At 38.0% G+C, this 20,561-nt stretch overlaps 1 protein-coding gene across 1 annotated transcript in view; it reads right to left on the reverse strand.

Annotated features, from left to right (window-relative positions):
• The window catches only part of TBC1D16 (TBC1 domain family member 16), a 122,291-nt gene that overhangs the window by 41,055 nt on the left and 60,675 nt on the right, over positions 1-20,561 (reverse strand). The window contains exons 7-8 of the mRNA XM_067149936.2: positions 17,566-17,705; positions 12,935-13,078 (exon numbers count right to left, since the gene is read on the reverse strand). Of these exons, the coding sequence (XP_067006037.2) occupies positions 12,935-13,078; positions 17,566-17,705 (284 nt within the window). The remainder of the gene's footprint in view (positions 1-12,934; positions 13,079-17,565; positions 17,706-20,561) is intronic.

Here is a 20,561-nt window from a genome sequence, read left to right on the forward strand (position 1 = left end):
ACTGCTGCCGCCCAATTAAATAAGAGTGCAGCCACGTCAGTGCGCTTGAAGAAAATTTTTGTGCTTGTAGCTTAGCTAATAATATTTCCCTGTCCCCATAGTCAAATACTTTACTTAGGTCTAAAAGTATAAGGATAGTCATTTTTCCGTTGTCCATGCCTGCTTGAATGTCATCTGTAACTTTTAGTAGTGCTGTGGTTAGGTCTAAATCCTGACTGATATTTGTCGAGTAAATTGTGTTTGTTAAGGTAATTTGTTATCTGCTTATGAACGACCTTTTCTAATATTTTACTAAGGAAGTACGCAAATTGGTCGAAAGTCTTCGGGTTTTGTTGGATTATCGATTTTTCTTATCGGTCGTATTATGGCACTTTTCCATATATTGGGAAAGATTCCTGTCATGAGTGAGGTATTTATTATGTGTGTAATTGAAGGGAGAACAATTTCAGAGAGTCTTTTAATTGATGTCAAATTTATTCCGTCACATCCTGTAGCCTCTGACTTTATATCATGAATTGCTTCTCTGGCGTCATTAAGAGTTACATGTGAAAAATAAAATTCTTCTCCATCGTGTTTCCTTTTTAGTTCGTTCATCTGTATGTGAATTTTGTGAGCAGAAATATTTATTTAATTCGTCTAATGGCAAGTCAGTGTTGTTTTCGTCGGTTTTATTTTTTGTCCAACTAATGTTCTGAAGAATTTTCCAAACATTGTCAGAATTGTTATTTTTAAGATTTCATGTGTGTGGCATATCTTAGCATTCCTGATGGTGTGAGTTGTTGTATTATGCAACTTTCTGTACTTTTTGAAATTCTCTGTGGTTGGATTTTTTTCTATAATATATGTAAGCTGCAATTCTTTCCTCCATTTTTGCCCGTATGTCTTGCGTCAGCCAGGTGATGGTTTTAGTTTCACTCGTGCTGTCCGTATGGGGGCGCGTTTGTCATACAGTCCTAAAAGTAGTTCATTAAACAAGGTTATTTTGTCGTTAATGTCATGTACGAGCTGTATGTTGTGCCACGGTGTTTTGAGTGCGTCCTCAATGAACGCCTCTTTGTTTAGGCTTTTGAAGTCTCGATACGAAATTAATTTAGGCTCGTATTTGGGGCATTTCAGTGAGTAAGTTAAGTAAATAAAGTCATGTTGGGAAAGTCCTGGAGCTGGCTGTTGTCTGTAAGTCTGCATTCTATCAGTATTGTTTGTAAGAATTAAATCCAGTAGTGTATGGGAAGTAGCTGTGTGGTGTGTAGGATTTAGGGGAAGAATCGTCATATTGAGTGAGGTAAGCATGCTTTTGAGTCGTCTAGATTCAGCAGAGTCACATTATATAACGTCAGAATTAAAGTCACCCATTAAAATAACATGCTCATACCTTGGTAATAGGTCCTGTAGTGCTTCCTCCAGGTCTTCGGTATATCTCGTCTTCGGTACACGATACACAACACCCAGTAAACACTTAAGACTGCGAATTTGTAATTCAATAAATAGGAACTCCGGCCCGTTGTGAAATTCACTTGGTGTTTTGCATAATTCTTTGAATTTCATATCCCTACGCCTCCCCCACCTTTTCCTACTCTATTATTTCTTATCAGCGTGTAACCCTCCATATGTACTAGTAAAGACGGGATACTTGGTTTCAACCACGACTCAGATATTAATATGGCATGGAAGTTGTCGTCTGAGAATTCAGTGAAATGGGAAAGAAGGCTCTGTGTGTTCACGTGGCCCACCTGCAGAGAGCCTATAGGTACAGGAGGAATGCCGCTGGGGCAGCCAGCAGTGGTTTGGGAAGGGGTGGCTGTAGTTTGACCGGTCTGCGTTTGGGGAGGGGAGGTTTGCAGGCTGTAATTAGAGATATTTGTTTCCTTTAACCTAAGAAAAGCCAACTTGATAGTTTCTAAATGCTAACTGAACTAGTTCCCTGTAATTTAGTTAAGCCTAATCTAAGTTATCAATTAAATTTAACAGATATTTACAAATCTAGGTATTTTCCTATTGAATTAGAGTTATCGCCTAGTTTTAGCTTAGGCTCATGATTAACTAATGCTGTTTATTTCTTGGCAATTTGTGACCCGAATTTTCCTGTCACCTCGTTTCACTATCACTGTCCCGTCCTTCGACCACATATTTTTTACGCCGTAATTTGAAATTGCCTCCTGGAGAATCTGTAGTCTCAGGGGAGTGAGATGATCTCGGATAGTTTTGTTTGTACCCTTCAGTTTTTTCTTGTTTGTGAACATTGCATTCATCTTCCGATAGGACACAAACTTCACTATTATTGGCCTCGGACGACCGCCTCCTCTTTTCCCAACCCTGTGTGACCTATCAATGTCTTCTAGACTGAGATCGACCCCAATTTCCTCAGCTATATTTAAAATTATGTCCTCAGTGTTCTCATGTGCGGACTCTGCTACACCGAACACTTGCAAGCACTGGCGCCTCGTGTACTGTTCCAGATCGTCGGTCTTCTCTTATAACTGGGACTCTAGACTCTTTATGATTTTGTCCCTATCTTCGAGAGCACTCCGCAAGTCTTCAATTACCTTAGTATTGAAGTCTATAGACTCCGGCAATTGTTCTACCACTACCTTTGTCACTTGCTCCTGTATTAGGTTGGCAAGCATGCTCAAGATGTCCTTGCTACACATTGCACCCTGGACAGCTTGCTTCACCAAGTTCTCCATCGGCACTTGCTTCACTTTGCGCGGCATGATATTTTTGACTGCTGGTGGATGTTAATCACACGTATCACGTCACTAACACTTCTGTATACGCACAACAATGCTAGGAAAAAGTATTAGAGTCACAAATCATTTACACTGCAAAAGTACACCTTCAAACTTAACATTAATCAGGAGCCTTGCCTTGTCCGACTATGCACTGTCCGCCATGATATACCTGACTATTGTCCAGTGAGTTTGTTATCACACCTTTACAAGCTCCTGACTAAAGTTGTAACCAACCGCCTCACAAGAGAACTGGATTTTTATCAACCTGCTGAGCAAGAAGGATTTCGTAAAGGTTTCTCAACTCTTGAACACATCCAGACTATTCGTCATCTTCTTGAAAAAACCACTGAATACAACACTGACCTTCACTGATTACAAAAAGGTTTTTGACTCAGTGGAGATTTGGGCAATCATGAAAGCACTTCAAAATATCATGATAAACTCAGGGTATATAAAGCTCCTGGAAAACATGATCAAGCAACGATGGTAGTCAGAGTGGACGAAGACCTCATCACCAATAAAATCCCAGTTGGCAAAGGAGTTCGACAAGGTGACACTATCTTTCCAAAGCTGTTTACCCTTGCCTTGGAAGATGTATTCAAAACCCTTCATTGGGATAATAAAAGAATAAAAATCAACGGGTTATATTTGAACTACCTGCGTTTTGCAGATGACATTGTCCTCATAAGTGAAGATCTAGACGAGCTAGAAAGCATGATCCAAGAATTAAAAACTGCCTCTGCTAAGATTGGTTTGGAAATGAACATTAGTAAAATGACAATACTAAGCCCAGACAGTTAACCACTTAAAATGGGAAAACAATATATAGAAGCTGTCAATGAGTACATCTTAGACACAAGATAAAACTTGGAAAAGACAACCAACGTGCAGAAATTCCTCGCAGAATAGGTACGAATTGGATAGCACTCCGAAAACTAAGATTCAACCTGACCAACAAGGATGTTCTAATTAACCTGAAGACGAAGGTTTATAATACATGCGTTCTGCCAGTTACTACTTATGGTTTGGAAATGATGACTAAGGAAAGTGCTCGCAAGCTTCAGCGGAAACAACGAGCCATGGAGTGATAGATGCTAAGGATCAGCCTTAGGGATAAGATCAATTCAGAGGACATCGAGAGACGAACGAATGTAACAGACATCCTAGAGAGAGTAGCAAGACTAAAGTGGCAATGGGTAGGATATGTAGCTCGACAAGACTACAACAGGTGGACCTCTAGGATTGTTCACTGGAGACCATGGGAGCACAAGAGACGCATTGGAAGACCCCAGAAGAGATGGCTCGATCACGCTGGTTACAAGTGGCTCAAGACCAAAGACGATGGAAGTATATGGATGAGGCCTATATCCAGCAGTGGAATCTTGCACAATATTCTTTGTGTCAAGAAAATAATATCAAGATGTGTGCGATGAAATCAGCAGAAATGCATCTGAGTGGAATGATGTAAAGAAATGTTGCATAGATTTGATGGAGGCAGGTCAAGGCATGTGTTTGACATTGTGACATGAAATGAATCTTGCGTATACCAATCTCCAAGCAACAGTCAGAGGTTTGGGTCTTCCAACACGACGATCATACATTGGAAGTGAAATGATTATATGATGCTGGCAAGAAAACGAATACAACATTCTTTTCAAAAAGTAGCCATATTGTGACTGTTTCTTTACAGGAATTTAAAAAAAAAACAGTTTTACAATAGTATATTACAGTCTTTTTAACAAATGTGTTAACCCAAGTGTGCTTTCCTTATTTACAATGTTCATATTAGGCATGCATTATCATATGTTCAGAGTAGATTTCTTGATGAGGTCTGTGAGAAATGTGTAATACTGATAAAAGATCCCACTGGTGTCCAGTTGGCCATTTTTGTTCTGTACTTAACATCTCTTCAACACGTACTAAATGTACGTAACACGACCTAATAGGTTGAAAGTTGATATTGATTACAATACGGTCATGAAAATTTAATACTCATAAAGGAGACAAAATTATCATCCCGTAAGGCTGCTGAGACATATGGAATTCCTTGTAGTTCTGTAATACTTAAGATGAAGGTTGTCAGGGAAAAGAAAGAGGTATTGCCTGGGAACTCCTGTGTGTTTACTTCTGACTAGGAGGAATAATTTCTACAGCATGCCATCAAAATGAGAGGGTTCAGATTTCCTATTTCAACATTTGACCTTCGCTACATTGTAAAAATGGATCTGGATGCTTGTGACCATGAGGAACTGAGGTTTACTGAAAATTTTCCTGAAAACACTGGGCTGAATCATTTGTTCAATGCCATCATGCTGCCTTATCACGAAGATTTGCCAGTAATATTATGAGGAGTAAAGAAGCTGGAAGGTATTTTTCTTGAAAACTACTAACATGGTTCATGATCCGAAGAAAAAGGTGTTAACAAAACGGGGATGTAAGTATCCTGAAGCCGTAAAGAATTTGTCCAAAGCATCAGTGTCTGTCATGATGTGTTGAAATGCAGCTGGTGATCTTACCACCTTATGTTAATTGTAAGTTGTACAAAATGTGGGACACTTGGACTGAAGGTGATTATGAGAGCCTGATATAATCACACAAAAAGTGAATGGTTTGATGAGACTACAATCAAAAATTGGTTTAAGACTTAACGTTTGCCTGAACCAAACAAGAAAGTTGAAAGAAAGGGGACAATTTAAGTAATCATGTTAGCCTAAGAGTTATTGAGCTGTGTGAATGCAATAACATTACATTCATTTCTTTACCAACGAATGCTACAAATCAAACAAAATCTCTGGATTTGTCTTATTTCCGCCCCATGAAAATCCACTGGCGGCAGATACTAAATGACTGGAAATGAACATCTTTTGGAAGGAAATATCCATCAATCCCAAAGGATATATTCCTTTTGCTATTAAAGAAGTTGGTGGACAAACTAGCTGGCAATCATCAAGTTTGAAGGCTGGGTTCAGAAGGACTGTATCCTATCAAAGATGAGACACATGAAATTCTAGGTGTAAGGCTCATTTCTAAAGATAATAGGCAACTTGATATATTTGGAGTGTACAGATTGGGAAAGGGTAGCACTGACGCGGATTCGGAATTATTTGATAGGATAGTCAGCTATGTGGGAAACGACATGGAAAGAAATGTGATTGTAGCGGGAGATCTGAATTTGCCAGATGTCAATTGGGAAGGAAATGCGAACGACAGGAAGCATGACCAACAAATGGCAAATAAGTTAATATGGGAAGGACAGCTGATTCAGAAAGTGATGGAACCAACCAGAAGGAAAAATATCCTGGATGTCGTGCTGATAAAACCAGATGAGCTCTATAGGGAAACTGAAGTAATAGATGGTATTAGTGATCATGAAGCTGTTTTTGTGGTAGTTAAAAATAAATGTGATAGAAAGGAAGGTCTTAAAAGTAGGACTGTTAGGCAGTACCATATGGCTGATAAAGCAGGCATGAGGCAGTTTCTAAAAAGTAACTATGATCGGTGGAAAACGGTAAATATAAATGTAAACAGACTCTGGGATGGGTTTAAAGAAATTGTTGAGGAATGCGAAAACAGGTTTGTACCATTAAGGGTGGTAAGGAATCGTAAAGACCCACCTTATTATAATAGAGAAATAAAGAGACTAAGAAGGAGGTGCAGACTAGAAAGAAAGAGAGTTAGAAATGGCTGTGGAAGTAAGGAGAAATTGAAGGAACTTACTAGAAAATTGAATCTAGCAAAGAAGGCAGCTAAGGATAATATGATGGCAAGCATAATTGGCAGTCATATGAATTTTAGTGAAAAATGGAAGGGTATGTATAGGTATTTTAAGGCCGAAACAGGTTCCAAGAAGGACATTCCAGGAACAATTAATGAACAAGGGGAGTGTGTATGTGAGGATCTTCAAAAGGCAGAAGTATTCAGTCAGCAGTATGTAAAGATTGTTGGTTACAAGGATAATGGCGAGATAGAGGAGGAGACTAAGGCCAAAGAAGTAATAAAATTTACATATGATAACAATGACATTTACAATAAGATACAAAAGTTAAAAACTAGAAAAGCGACTGGAATTGATCAGATTTCTGGGGATATACTAAAGACAATGGGTTGGGATATAGTACCATATCTGAAGTACTTTATGTTTATTGTTTGGTCAGAGGAGCTATACCTGATGAACGGAGAGTTGCTATAGTTGCCCCTGTGTATAAAGGAAAGGGTGATAGACATAAAGCTGAAAATTACAGGCCAGTAAGTTTGACATGCATTGTATGTAAGCTTTGGGAAGGCATTCTTTCTGATTATAGTAGACATGTTTGTGAAATTAATAACTGGTTCGATAGAAGGCAATTTGGTTTTAGGAAAGGTTATTCCACTGAAGCTCAACTTGTAGGATTCCAGCAAGATATAGCAGATATCTTGGATTCTGGAAGTAAAATGGACTGTATCGCGATTGACCTGTCTAAAGCATTTGATAGGGTGGATCATGGGAGACTACTGGCAAAAATGAGTGCAATTGGACTAGACAAAAGAGTGACTGAATGGGTTGCTATATTTCTAGAAAATAGATCTCAGAGAATTAGAGTAGGTGAAGCTTTATCTGACCCTGTAATAATTAAGAGGGGAATTCCTCAAGGCAGTATTATCGGACCTTTATGTTTTCTTATATATATAAATGATATGAGTAAAGGAGTGGAATCGGAGGTAAGGCTTTTTGCGGATGATGTTATTCTCTATAGAGTGATAAATAAGTTACGAGATTGTGAGCAACTGCAACGTGACCTTGAAAATGTTGTGAGATGGACAGCAGGCAATGGTATGTTGATAAACGGGGTTAAAAGTCAGGTTGTGAGTTTTACAAGTAGGAAAAGGCCTCTCAGTTTTAATTACTGCGTTGATGGAGTGAAAGTTCCTTTTGGGGATCATTGTAAGTATCTAGGTGTTAATATAAGGAAAGATCTTCATTGGGGTAATCACATAAATGGGATTGTAAATAAAGGGTACAGATCACTGCACATGGTTATGAGGGTGTTTAGGGGTTGTAGTAAGGATGTAAAGGAGAGGGCATATAAGTCTCTGGTAAGACCCCAACTAGAGTATGGTTCCAGTGTATGGGACCCTCACCAGGATTACCTGATTCAAGAACTGGAAAAAATCCAAAGAAAAGCAGCTCGATTTGTTCTGGGCGATTTCCGACAAAAGAGTAGCGTTACAAAAATGTTGCAATGTTTGGGTTGGGAAGAATTGAGAGAAAGAAGAAGAGCTGCTCGACTAAGTGGTATGTAAATACAAAGTATGTTACAAGTGTTTATTTACATATCCACCTATTCAATACAAAGAGATCTTTTTGAAATTAAATATTATTATAAAATTTTAAGGGACATGTTTCGCACATATTAAGGGCATCATCAGCCTCAAATTCAAACCTGTATGGTGAAAAATCAGGATCCTGATTGATCTTACAAGCCATAAAAAGAGGATATCATTATAGGTGTCAGTCTAAACGTACAAAATATTAGAATGTCCTTGGCTAAAATTGCAGTATCAAGCTGCACGTCATAAGTTCACATGAATATACTTTCCGGAGCGTTGAAAAACTTGTTGGGGTAGGGCAGTAAACAGCTCAGTCTTTATAATGAAACAGCAATGTGCCTCCTTGAAGATGATAAGAAAAAGCAAAGCACTGTTACAGATGTCAATATCGTATGTTGTGATAAGACAACAGATCTCTTAAATGGCTGTTCAGCTGCCTATAGTCTATTTAACTGGCTGAAGGAGTGAAAGTCGAATGTGTTATGATAAGATAACAGTCTTCCTTACCATGCAGTTGCTATGGTAGCGTTGAATGACTGACACTTGTATTTCTGGTATTGTATCGATGTGAGATTGGCGGAGGAGGCTGTGGTTGATGGGAGGGGGTAGGCAGAGCGTTAAGTTTATGTGTTGTTGGTTGCATTAACAGTCAAAGAAATAAATGAACCTACACATAACGTTATTTTTCTTCAACTAACCTTTCCATAACTGATTTACATCTTCACAGACGAAAGGGTAAGTGTTTTATATATTTTCCATGTTTTACCTTTCTTTAAACCCACATTCTCTTCAAAAATACCTTCCTAAGCATTCACTCTCCTCTTGTTACAGACTTCACACCAAAGAGCTCTATCAATGTTGATAAACCTTCGACTTTCGTCCTTCAAATAAGATAAATACATCTATAGACAACCGAATGCTTTTTCCTTGCTCCCACAATTACATAAGGAAGACTGTTATCTTATCATAACACATTCGACTTTCACTCCTTCAGCCAGTTAAATAGACTATAGGCAGCTGAACAGCCATTTAAGAGATCTGTTGTCTTATCACAACATACGATATTGACATCTGTAACAGTGTATCAGCTTTGCTTTTTCTTATCATCTTCAAGGAGGCACATTGCTGTTTCATTATAAAGACTGAGCTGTTTACTGCCCTACCCCAGCAAGTTTTTCAACGCTCCGGAAAGTATATTCATGTGAACTTATGACATGCAGCTTGATACTGCAATTTTAGCCAAGGACATTCTAATATTTTGTACGTTTAGACTGACACCTATAATGATATCCTCTTTTTATGGCTTGTAAGAGCAATCAGGATCCTGATTTTTCACCATACAGGTTTGAATTTGAGGCTGATGATGCCCTTAATATGTGCGAAACATGTCCCTTAACATTTTATAATAATATTTAATTTCAAAAAGATCTCTGTATTGAATAGATGGATATATAAATAAACACTTGTAACATACATTGTATTTACGTACATTTCAATACGGACCTAACATGAGAATTATAACATGTAAGTGGTATGTTCTGGGCTGTCAGCGGAGAGATGGCGTGGAATGACATTAGTAGACGAATAAGTTTGAATGGCGTTTATAAAAGTAGGAAAGATCACAATATGAAGATAAAGTTGGAATTCAAGAGGACAAACTGGGGCAAATATTCATTTATAGGAAGGGAAGTTAGGGATTGGAATAACTTACCAAGAGAGATGTTCAATAAATTTCCAATTTCTTTGAAATCATTTAGGAAAAGGCTAGGAAAACAACAAATAGGGAATCTGCCACCTGGGCGACTGCCCTAAATGAAGATCAGTATTGATTGATTGATTGATTGATTGATTGATTGAACAGGAATGAAATATTAGCCAGACTGCCAAATGCTGAATTAGATTAATCATCGCTCATAGTGAACGCATCCTTTATTCCACATCTAGAATCAGTCAGGGCACAGAAGACAGTTACAACAAAGATAAGGAAGACTCGATGCTGAACCAGGAAAGAGTGTACATGCTGTAGATATCCCAGACCCCTCAAATGAGTGACCAACAAGATAAACAGGGACCCTCAGGAATTTCCAAAAAGAAATTGATGGTGCGTTACATTTCCCTCCTTAACACTACCTTGTACTGTTGAAATTAGAGCCACGTTTTATTATTTTAATTTTCTTTTTCAAAATCCTAAAAAGATAGACACCATCAGTAGTGATTCAAACACTGCGTCATACAAATCTGATAGAGATAATGAGTTTGACTTGAGTCTATCAGAAAGCAAGGATAGACTGACATCCTCTGAAAGAGACAGGAGCTTATGTACCTGAAGTAGATGATAATGTGATAATTAAATATGAAGAAGAATACCGACCTGGTGTTATAACCAAAGTGCACAAATCTAGTATCACAGTGAGCTGTATGGCAAGAAGTGGAAATTTTTGAAATAGGCCACCTCAGGAAGATGTAGTAAGTTACAGTTTATCAGATATTGTCTGTAAAATTAAACCACCCACAAAGGTCTCATCTAAGAGGGACATATATAACATCCTTCAACTGAAAGACAAATGGAGTATTGTGGAGTACAATGTTGATTTTCTTTTATCATTAGGCCACCATTAGGGGTGTACCCTGGTAAACCTTCAAAGTGTGGAAAAGTTCTAGTTGATTGTTTAAAAATACTTCTATGATAATTGTAAGTGTAGCAAGTGTAAAATATATGTTTTAACCCTAGAACTGGCAACTGTCGAAAATTTGACATGTTTGTTTTTCATCACGTAATTTCCTCAATTTTTCAATGGGTGTCATGACAGTCTTCTTTTTGTCGTTCTCGATGTCCACAGCAGCTGGGAGTTCAGTTCCATTCATAGTTACAACCTCTTTGGGCGCAAATACATGGTCAGAAAACTGCACTCATTTATTTCCATCTGTTTGAGTGCCATTGCTCTAGTGTTTGTAAACAAACCATTGGGCTCTGATTTGCTATTCTATTTCATTTCGTAGTTTTCGATCTGGTGCGAGTTATTTACTTCTATATATATACATATATTAATTGATTAATTATATACAATTTTAGTACATTGTGTGTCTAAATGTGGCATCTTCATTACGGAAAATTAGTGGTGAAGTATGGCAAAATTTGTTGGAAGATGAAAGTGACGGATCTGACTTTAAGGATATAGAGAATGAACAACAGACTCTGAGTCGGATTTGGAATTTGTATCGGCTATTTCTTCCCATCAAATATCGGAAAATGAAAGTGACGACAAGCCTGCAATATAGCAACCTATCGCACGAGAGTGGTCTGAGGTCACGCCTCCTGAGCAAGGCATGCTAATACATTTTCCCTAATATTTTGAAGAATATACCCCTCAGAGTGATGAAACGTTTGCTACTGCATTACAGGTACATTATTGACAATTTGTACATCTCACTTTGTTTGTGACATGTTTCAGTTTTGTGTATATATGATCAAATTTACATTATTATTGTGAATTTGGGAATTCCTCTGTTTGAACACACTGTACATTTTTCTAGTCAAAACAGTGATGCAATTTTATGTCACCACAACAATCCTTAGTGTAATAGTTTTACGTAGATATATAAAACCTTGTAGATTTATTTCATACCTCGTGGATATTTTGTATTTTATTTAGACAAGTAAAAGCTGCCAAATATGGGTGCCACCACTAGATTTAACACTGGCAGTTCTAGGGTTAACAGTGGCAGCAATGTGTGTGTGTGTGTGTGTGTGTGTGTGTGTGTGTGAGAGAGAGAGAGAGAGAGAGAGAGAGAGAGAGAGAGAGAGAGAGAGAGAGAGAGAGAGAGTGTGTGTAGACACAAACATTTATAGACAACAAAACGTACCCAGATCTGGCAGATATAGCGAAGGTGGGGGATGGAATCAAAATTGAAAGAAATAGCTATAAAATGGTAAGATTTTTATGGTCTTTGATGAGAAAATTTTGACAGAGAAATAAAGGTTGACAGTTTGTCAACTTAAGTGCGCTAATAATAGCCCTTTTAGATTTTGATTCAATACTAAAAAATAAATTTTCACCAAAGGAATAATTACACATGTATCACAATTAAGTGGAAGTAAAGTGTGATTATACAATTATGAAGTAATTTAGTATCTGACTGCACATGAACAAAATAACAAAAACTAGATAGAACTACACAGACACATTGTCTGAGTGAGACTACCAGACTGGCGAATGCGCACAGCAAGCGGGTGAATAATACTTCAGCGTCCATGACCTTGACAAAAATATATATCCAGTGCTATCCTTCCCTACAGCACAGACTACACGTTGCTGCGTGAGTCTCCACTACTTGCTGTAGTGCTGTACGAATCGGTTAAACTGGAACAAATGACATTTTGTGCGTATTTCCACTAAGTATTTTTTAATAATTAAAGGAAAGAATTAGGTGTTAAAACAACAGGGTTTGTATAAATTGCTTCTTTTTAAAATATAATTTCTAGCTTCAGGCAGCTAAAGTGGAATAAAAATATAAGTTCTTCTTCACAAACTGGGGAGGCGATTCTCTCCCCCCGCCCCCCGTCCCAATCACTGCTACTGTGTTTTAAAGTACTTACATGTATGATCTAATATACAAAAACCTCAGAGGACTATAATGTACAATGTGTACCACTTTTTGCTAACATTTTACATTAGCAGAAACATTTTTTTCTCATTTTTACTCTACCAGATAAAGGTTTCTGTGATGAACTCTTACAGTAATTGAGCTTCTTATATCCTATTCTACATATGTAAAATTATTCATCTGAATCATGAGTTACAGAATTAAGTTATACACAGAAACATGTAAAAAGTTGTACAAAGTTGTAAGAAATTACAGATATAATTTTTATACAGACAATAGTATACACTACTTACTTCATGTCCTCTATATGCGGATTATCCTCTCCAGCAAAATATGGATTTCCTCTGTCTGTGCGTACCACATCTTTCTCAATGATACACTGGATATTACGCCAAAAATTCAGTTTACTCTCAGGTTCCATCTCTAATCTCCTGCGTCTGCAATGATAATTGGTATATATATGTTAGTAATAATTATCGGTAGTCTCCTTCAAAGATGGTATTAAATTTGAGTTTCTTTGAACTATTAGCTTCTCTAAGATCAAGAAATTTACATATCTAATTCTGTGGGTTAGAGAAAATGATGAAAAAACTGCTACACCTATGATGCTGTGAAATGTCTCATTAGATTGATTATTAACTCAAGAAGTGTGGAAAAGTACTGGAATCTCAAAATGTTTGTTTATAAATTTTAAAATGAAAAATTAAAAGCATTAATATTTAGTGTAAAAAGAAACTGTTGGACATAGTCCCCATGCAGAAAAGCAGTGTTTTATTTGTCATTTTGTGTAATGGCTGTTGTTTGTTGATCCAAGTGCATTCAAACAGTAAATCTAACAACCTAGTATGCATTGTGAATTAGTGAAATAAGGAAAAAGAAAAAGTTGTTTGTTCAGGTGATTCTCACTGTCGACAGCACCTGCTTGGTGGCCATGACTGTTAGGGCGTCAAGTCTCTAGGGTCTTACACTGTGGTTAGCCGGTTCGAATCCTATTGTTGGAAATAATTTTCTCCATCAGAAAGTTGTCAGCAGGTTAGGAGAGCTGGCAGTACACAATAACTAATCACCACTTTAGGTGCCAAAAGCCTGGATTAATTTTCAAACTTCTCTGCAGTGTTCATAAGGAGAACGGGCATATACAATGCTGTTGACAGTGATTTGTCCACTGGATGGGGATTTTAATCCTTGAGTAGACTTCTTGGTGTTATCGACAGGAGTAGGCTATATGCTTGACACCAGACCAAAGCTTTCTTTTCATCGTATACTAATTACCTACCCTGGCTTCGCAAGGGAGCAGTTGTGAATTTAAGGCGACAGGTTAATTTTAACCAAGGACTTATAAGATTTCCTTGAATACGACATTAGTAGTTTTTCCTCCAGTAATGAACACAAAAAGATTTGGTTTTGATGTAACACATGAAAGGGACATGTAAAGCTGTCCATGAGAAAAATATTCACCACTGAGATCGACTTCAGCCGTGCTATGTCTGACTCTGCGCTTTGTTTATTGTCATGCCAAAGCAGACTCTTATTGGGAATTGGACTAGTTTGGAATCAAAAGGCAAATCTGAAAGAATCATAGGGATTTGCGGTATTAAGACTGCTTCCCCCGTGCCACAACCAGTTAAATAACTAGCTTCAATAAACATTTTTTCAAAATTTTCTCTACCAATCATCATAATCAATTGGACTGCCAAACTTTGTACAAAGACGGGATCTTCAGAGGAATTATGAAAATGTAATGGCAGACACACATACATGTTAAACTGAATTAGAGCCATCTCAGTTAAGGCGACACTCCGGAGATAAAAATCGATATTTTGGTCATTTTAACGAATATTTAACTGAAATTGAAAGGATTGGGTTTCTTCTTTTTTGTCACAAAGTTATTCCGTTGAATTCAAACCATTTGTCACTTTAATAACGCATTGTTTGCCAGTCTGCACACAGCAGAAATTGGCATGGCATCTGCTGAATTGCTTTGTTAGGTAATGATGTCACTGCCATGTTTCCATTCAATCAAATATGCCTGTTTTTTTGCAATTACATGAGATGGGTCAACAGCCCCCCCCCCCCAATATTTATACAGAATCCAGCTGTAAGATCTGCCATATTTCTGAATTAATTTTTAAAGCCTGTTACAGACTAATATTTCAGCACTCGACTGTTAGTGAGTAACACTGTATGCTTGTATTGATATTCCTGGTGTAGCCAATAGCTTGTATCCAAGGGAATAAACAATATGCGTAAACATAAATCAGCCTTAGCTAAGCGATGAATTGCTGAACTTTTGATAGGAAGGAAATGGGGATCAGCTATTACCCAACAGGAGTCTCCATTGAAAAAACTAGGGACAAAAGGTCATGAAATGTTATTGGAATCATATTGTTCTCATCAGGAAAGTGTCGCATCAGCTTCAGGCCATGTAAGACCTGCACCTATAGTCAACAATCATGACATGACAGAAACTACAATTCCCATAATTTCGACTCAAGAAAACTTGTATTGTTAAAAACAAAATGCAGGTGAATCGTTTTTCATTCTTTGGAGAAAGAGAAGAAGGGACAAGCTTCCAGAGTTACCAGTATTCAGTGTTCTCCCCAGAAATTTTCGTCAGCCGGGTGACAGGAATGAGTAGCCGGGCGGGGAATACTACGTAAAAAATCAATATTAAAAAAATTAACAGTAATAATATCAGTAAGGTAAACATTAACTGCAAAACTGAACTATTTTAGTGTTCGTATCACGAACAAGACATAACAGTATTTTGACCTTCCAGTGTCCTACTTGCACGTTCATAATCATGTAACAACGGGGCTTACCACTCTGTTGCTGTGGAGTGCCATACTGTTTTGTGACGCCATGCAGAATTGAGCGCTCGCACGAGATTCCACGCTAATCCAGACACCGCTCGCGCACGACACTACGTGATAGTCAGGCTAAATATTTGAACTGCAATGTAATTGATACAATTATGCTGACATTAATGGAGATTTGTCATTCAAACAGTTTTACAGAATTTATATTTTAATTTGGAACATCCAATCACTCAAATATGTATTAATATTATGTAACTATATTCTAGGTTATGTTAGCTGGGCGGTCTGTAAAAACAGCAGGGCGATGCGCCCATTACAGAGATCCTAGGGAGAACACTGAGTATTCGTACAGAAGCTGCTAAGGAAGGAAAAACATACAGTTCTGGTGACTTTTAGGTAATGAATCTGGAAGAAAACGTCATTTGAACTTTGCTTTCCTTTTCCCGCAATTGTAATTTTACTTTTAAATCCCACTTTTCTCCCATAATATTCTGCCAGATGTAATAAAATTTGTATGGTATATGTATCACAGCTATATTAGGAAACCTGCGTATGAAATTTTTGATTGCAGAACTTTTTCAAGTAGTAGGGATTTTTAAGTCCAAAATTTTAGAACATAAAAATTACACAAACTGTAGTACGATATATCTCCTTATATAAATTATGTGCAGAAAAATCAATACATAGTGCTTTTTAAAGAAGTATTATCTACTTAATTACAAATTTCCATTAACATTTTAATTAAATTTCATGCAAAAAATGGAATTAAAAATTTCAAAAAAATAATACATTTCAAAAAAATATTAACTGTGTATGAAAGAAATGTTTGTGATATCTCTACTTTTATGTAGGTGACATTTCCTCAAAATTCCATGAAAATCCGTGCATTAGGTAAAAATATCTGTTAATCTCAGGAGTGTCACCTTAAGTATAGTCTAGCTCCTTGACTGAATGGTCAGCATAGTGGCCATCTGTTCAAAGGGCCCCCGGTTCCATTCCTGGCCAAGTCTGGGATTTCAACCTTAAACAGTTCATTCCCTTTGCTTGGGGAATGGGTGTTTGTCCTGTCTCCAACATCTCTGCAACTCATACACCACAATCTTCTACCACAATAACACGCAGTTTCCCGTACATGACATATGCCGCCCACCCTTGTTGGAGGATCTGTATTAGAAAGGCTGCACCATACTATAGTATCAACAGCTACAAGAAATTATAATTCAGTATATACCAAGTGAGATTTGAATTTAAATACATATCTGAAAGGGCTATAACTAACATCTTAAGGTAATTAAAGACTGTTGCTTATAGCAGACAAGCTATCTGAACTGACATGATACGAATGATCACATTTTAAATCTTTTTTGAACCCTCCTTCAGGCGCAATATGGAAATGAATGCGATCAGGTGCAAGTCATGTGAAAGATACACATGCGTATTCCCAAGTGATATTTAGTGATTTGTAATTTTTCTTGTACTATTTTTATTACTTTTGTAAAGGAATATTCATTGAAGAATTTTTATGTACGCTATTTGCAACTCAATACAAGAATATTACAGGAAACATTATTTTTACTAGTCTCATGTACACCTGTAGGGTTAATCTGAACCTGAAGTTTACTCACAAGTAGTGGTTTTTTGTTTTAAAATATAGAATAACTGTAAAGTTAGAATTTAAAAAAACAAAAAACAACGGCATAAACAGGCACAAGCAGTAGAACATGAGCAGGTGCAATGTATCTGGCAAGCATCAATATACCACTGAGCCACACGTGCAAGCTGTTTGCTAGCAGAGAAACACTGAAGGGTAGAAGGAGGGGAAGGGAAGCAAGCAATGGAGGATTCAACTTGACCCCTCACCCGCGCCACCGCAATGGTATAGTCCTAAAACGGACATGGGTATCTATCAGATCACATGCGCCCAACGGAAGGTTAAAGGTACATATATACTTTACCTGCTTAACAATGATTAACATAAAGGTTTACAGTAACTGTACAGAAGGAGAAGACCAGGACTGGAAAAGAGCAACTGAGGCCTTTAATAAATGTACAGTTTCAGCCTTTACCTTGTACAGAAATAAGAATAATACACAATTCTCACTTACGTTATCTCATAGTATTCTTGCCTACGTATAGCTTGAATTTGTTCTCTCTCCAAGTATGTTGACTGGAATGTATAACAATGAAGCAGAAAAGGCCAAACTGTACTTCTCATCTTTGGCTCTAAACCACCAAAGAAGATACCCTGTAAACAAACCCAATTAATATCTGAATTTAAAGTATTACTAAAATTTATTTATAAGTAATAGAAAAAAAAAGTGATAAATCATGTCATATATAGAAAGATGAATGAAAATGAAAAAACCGACAACCTGTTTTCCAGTCATTGACCGGGTCAGGGATGGAATGAATGAAGCAGATATAGGCTATTAGTACGATGGGGTCGCCACTCCCAAAGTGATTTATTAATGACTAATAGATGCTATGAAATCAGAATGGAGAGTGTCGCTGGAATGAAAGATGACAGGGAAAACCGGAGTACCCGGAGAAAAACCTTGTCCCACCTCCGCTTTGTCCAGCACAAATCTCACATGGAGTGACCGGGATTTGAACCACGGTATCCAGCGGTGAGAGGCCAACGCGCTGTCGTCTGAGCCACGGAGGCTCTATAGAAAGATGAATATGAACATGTAATAGGATAAACAGAACGACAGGTCAGCATCGAAAGAGGGAACGACAGGAAATAAGAAAAGGATAACTCCACATTTTTGTACACTTCATTATTTCTCATGCCTGCACTATAATAATGTTTGCCTGCCTGGTGGCCATGATCACTAAGGTGTCAAGTCTATATGGTCTGACACCATGATTCGCCAGTTTGAGTTCTGTTGGTTAAAAAAACTTTCACCGTCAGAATTTGGCCGGCAGGGTAAGAGAGGTGTTCATATGCAGTGAGTGTATAAAACGCCGTTGTTTGTGATTCATCCGTCGGATGGCGATGTTGAGCCTTGAACAGATCCCTTAGTGCTATTTGACAGGAGTAGGTTATGTTTCACCCTCTCCCTTTCTACTACCATACAGCGCCAATATAGTTGGTCCGTTATTGGACATTATAAATTTTCCAGGTAACTCATTCCTGGTTGCCAGCGTTTCGCCCCAGTGTGCTAAGTTGGGCTCTTCAGTTGGTAAATAGCACACCTACCAAGATGCATGGCTAGTGCATTACAAGTAACTAACCTCATGCCATTGTAGAGTGGAGTGGCTGCCCGTGTCAATGCACTAAGGCTATGGAGCCAAGCTCCGCATTTGGCAGATGCATGGGTTTGAACCCTGCCGTTGGCTGTCCTGAGAATGGTTTTCTGTGGTCTCCCACACTTCACTTCCAGGCAAATGCTGGGCCATTTTTCATTCAAGGGCCACAGTCGATTCCTTCCACTTCCTTACTGAATTTCATTCACAATCATTCATTTCATCTTCATAAGATGCTCTACTGAGGTTGGCGTCAGGAAGGGCATCCAGGCATAAAAAAATGCTATATAAATTAATTTCACCTCATCCCCAACCCTGTAGCAAGAAACAGGATTAAAGGGTAGACATACATGATGACGCTCTATAAGGGAGTGAAACATATCTCGCTTATAACTTTATATTAATGGTGAAACTCTAAATGTAATAACATTTTAATGTACTGAATAGGTGGTTTATAATAAAACATTGTTTATTGTAATTAAATGGCTAGTGCATACCGTGGAGGCCACTGATGAGGTTACGAAGGGCATCTAGTCACAAAAACTTTCTATGAAGATTCATCTCGCTTAATACGTATGTATGTACTGAGCCACCGCAGCTCTAAGAGGAATAAGTAATTACTTAGAGGCAGTAGGTCGGTATAGAACTGATCACTGTTTTCACATAGTAGCCAATCTAATGAATGCACAGTGCACTAATTACAGTCTGAATAAACATTACTGTTAGAAATAAAGCCTTAGGAGAGTTGGAAACCATAAAAGAACTCAATTCTGAACTGTCATTGTTTTTGTAATTGGGCTATATAAAATGGACTTTGAATCAAACCTGAAAATCCCAGATTATAATAGGTCAGCAAAAAAACTTTAAATTATTTTAGAAGTGTTCCATGACACAAAAGTTGCAATGAGTAAAGCAGTAAAAATTCTTAAGAGTTATGTTTAATGAAGGCTTCTTGTGGGCAAAGCATGTAAAATATACTTGTTCAAGGGTATATTGATCCCTTCATCTATCTCAAAGATCCACGAAATTTCTAGCTCTAGCAACAAAAATTACCTAGTCAGAATCCTAATAATGCCCCTAACTGACTACTGTGATGTTGTACATAGGGACCTTAAGTCAGAGATAGCCAGAAGACTACAGAAAACTCATTTGTTTCATCTTCAATGTGACATCGCGTCAACATATCACTCCATATTGTGACTAACTGTCGCCTTTCGTGAACGACCTACAACGAACTCACACCGGCCTTCCTAAACACAACCTACTACTTATATATCATGTCATTTCCATGGTATCAGTTTAAGTGGCACGAGAAGGCAACTTCACGCCCATTGTCAAAAATTTTAAAAAATCCAGAGCCTGTTTCCAGTCATTTGATCGGGTCAGGAATGGAATGAATGAAGCCCCCATCTAGCGGGGAGGATAGGAATTGTGCCGGCTGGCGAAGCCTGTCGCACTCCTCTGGGGCAATGATTAATGAATGACAGATGAAATGATATTGGAGAGTGTTGCTGGAATTAAATACAACAGGAAAAACCGGAGTACCCAGAGAAAAACCAGTCCCACCTCCACTTTGTCTAGCACAAATCTCACGCGGAGTGACCGGGATTTGAACCACGGAACCCAGTGGTGAGAGGCCGGCGCGCTGCTGCCTGAGCCAAGGAGGCTCAGTGTCAAATACACAACAATCTAAATAAGTCTACACCTCAGGACCTAACATCCAGGTTTACCAAGCTCTCAAGAGACTCATCAAGTCAACATCTGCTCCATAACAAGTACATCTTGTCCATCCCCGCACATACCACCAAACAGTACTCCCTCTCCTTCAAAGCAAGTACTGTGCGGGTCTGAA

The sequence above is a fragment of the Anabrus simplex genome, chromosome 6, assembly GCF_040414725.1.
Source record: "Anabrus simplex isolate iqAnaSimp1 chromosome 6, ASM4041472v1, whole genome shotgun sequence".
NCBI classification, from domain to species: domain Eukaryota; kingdom Metazoa; phylum Arthropoda; class Insecta; order Orthoptera; family Tettigoniidae; genus Anabrus; species Anabrus simplex.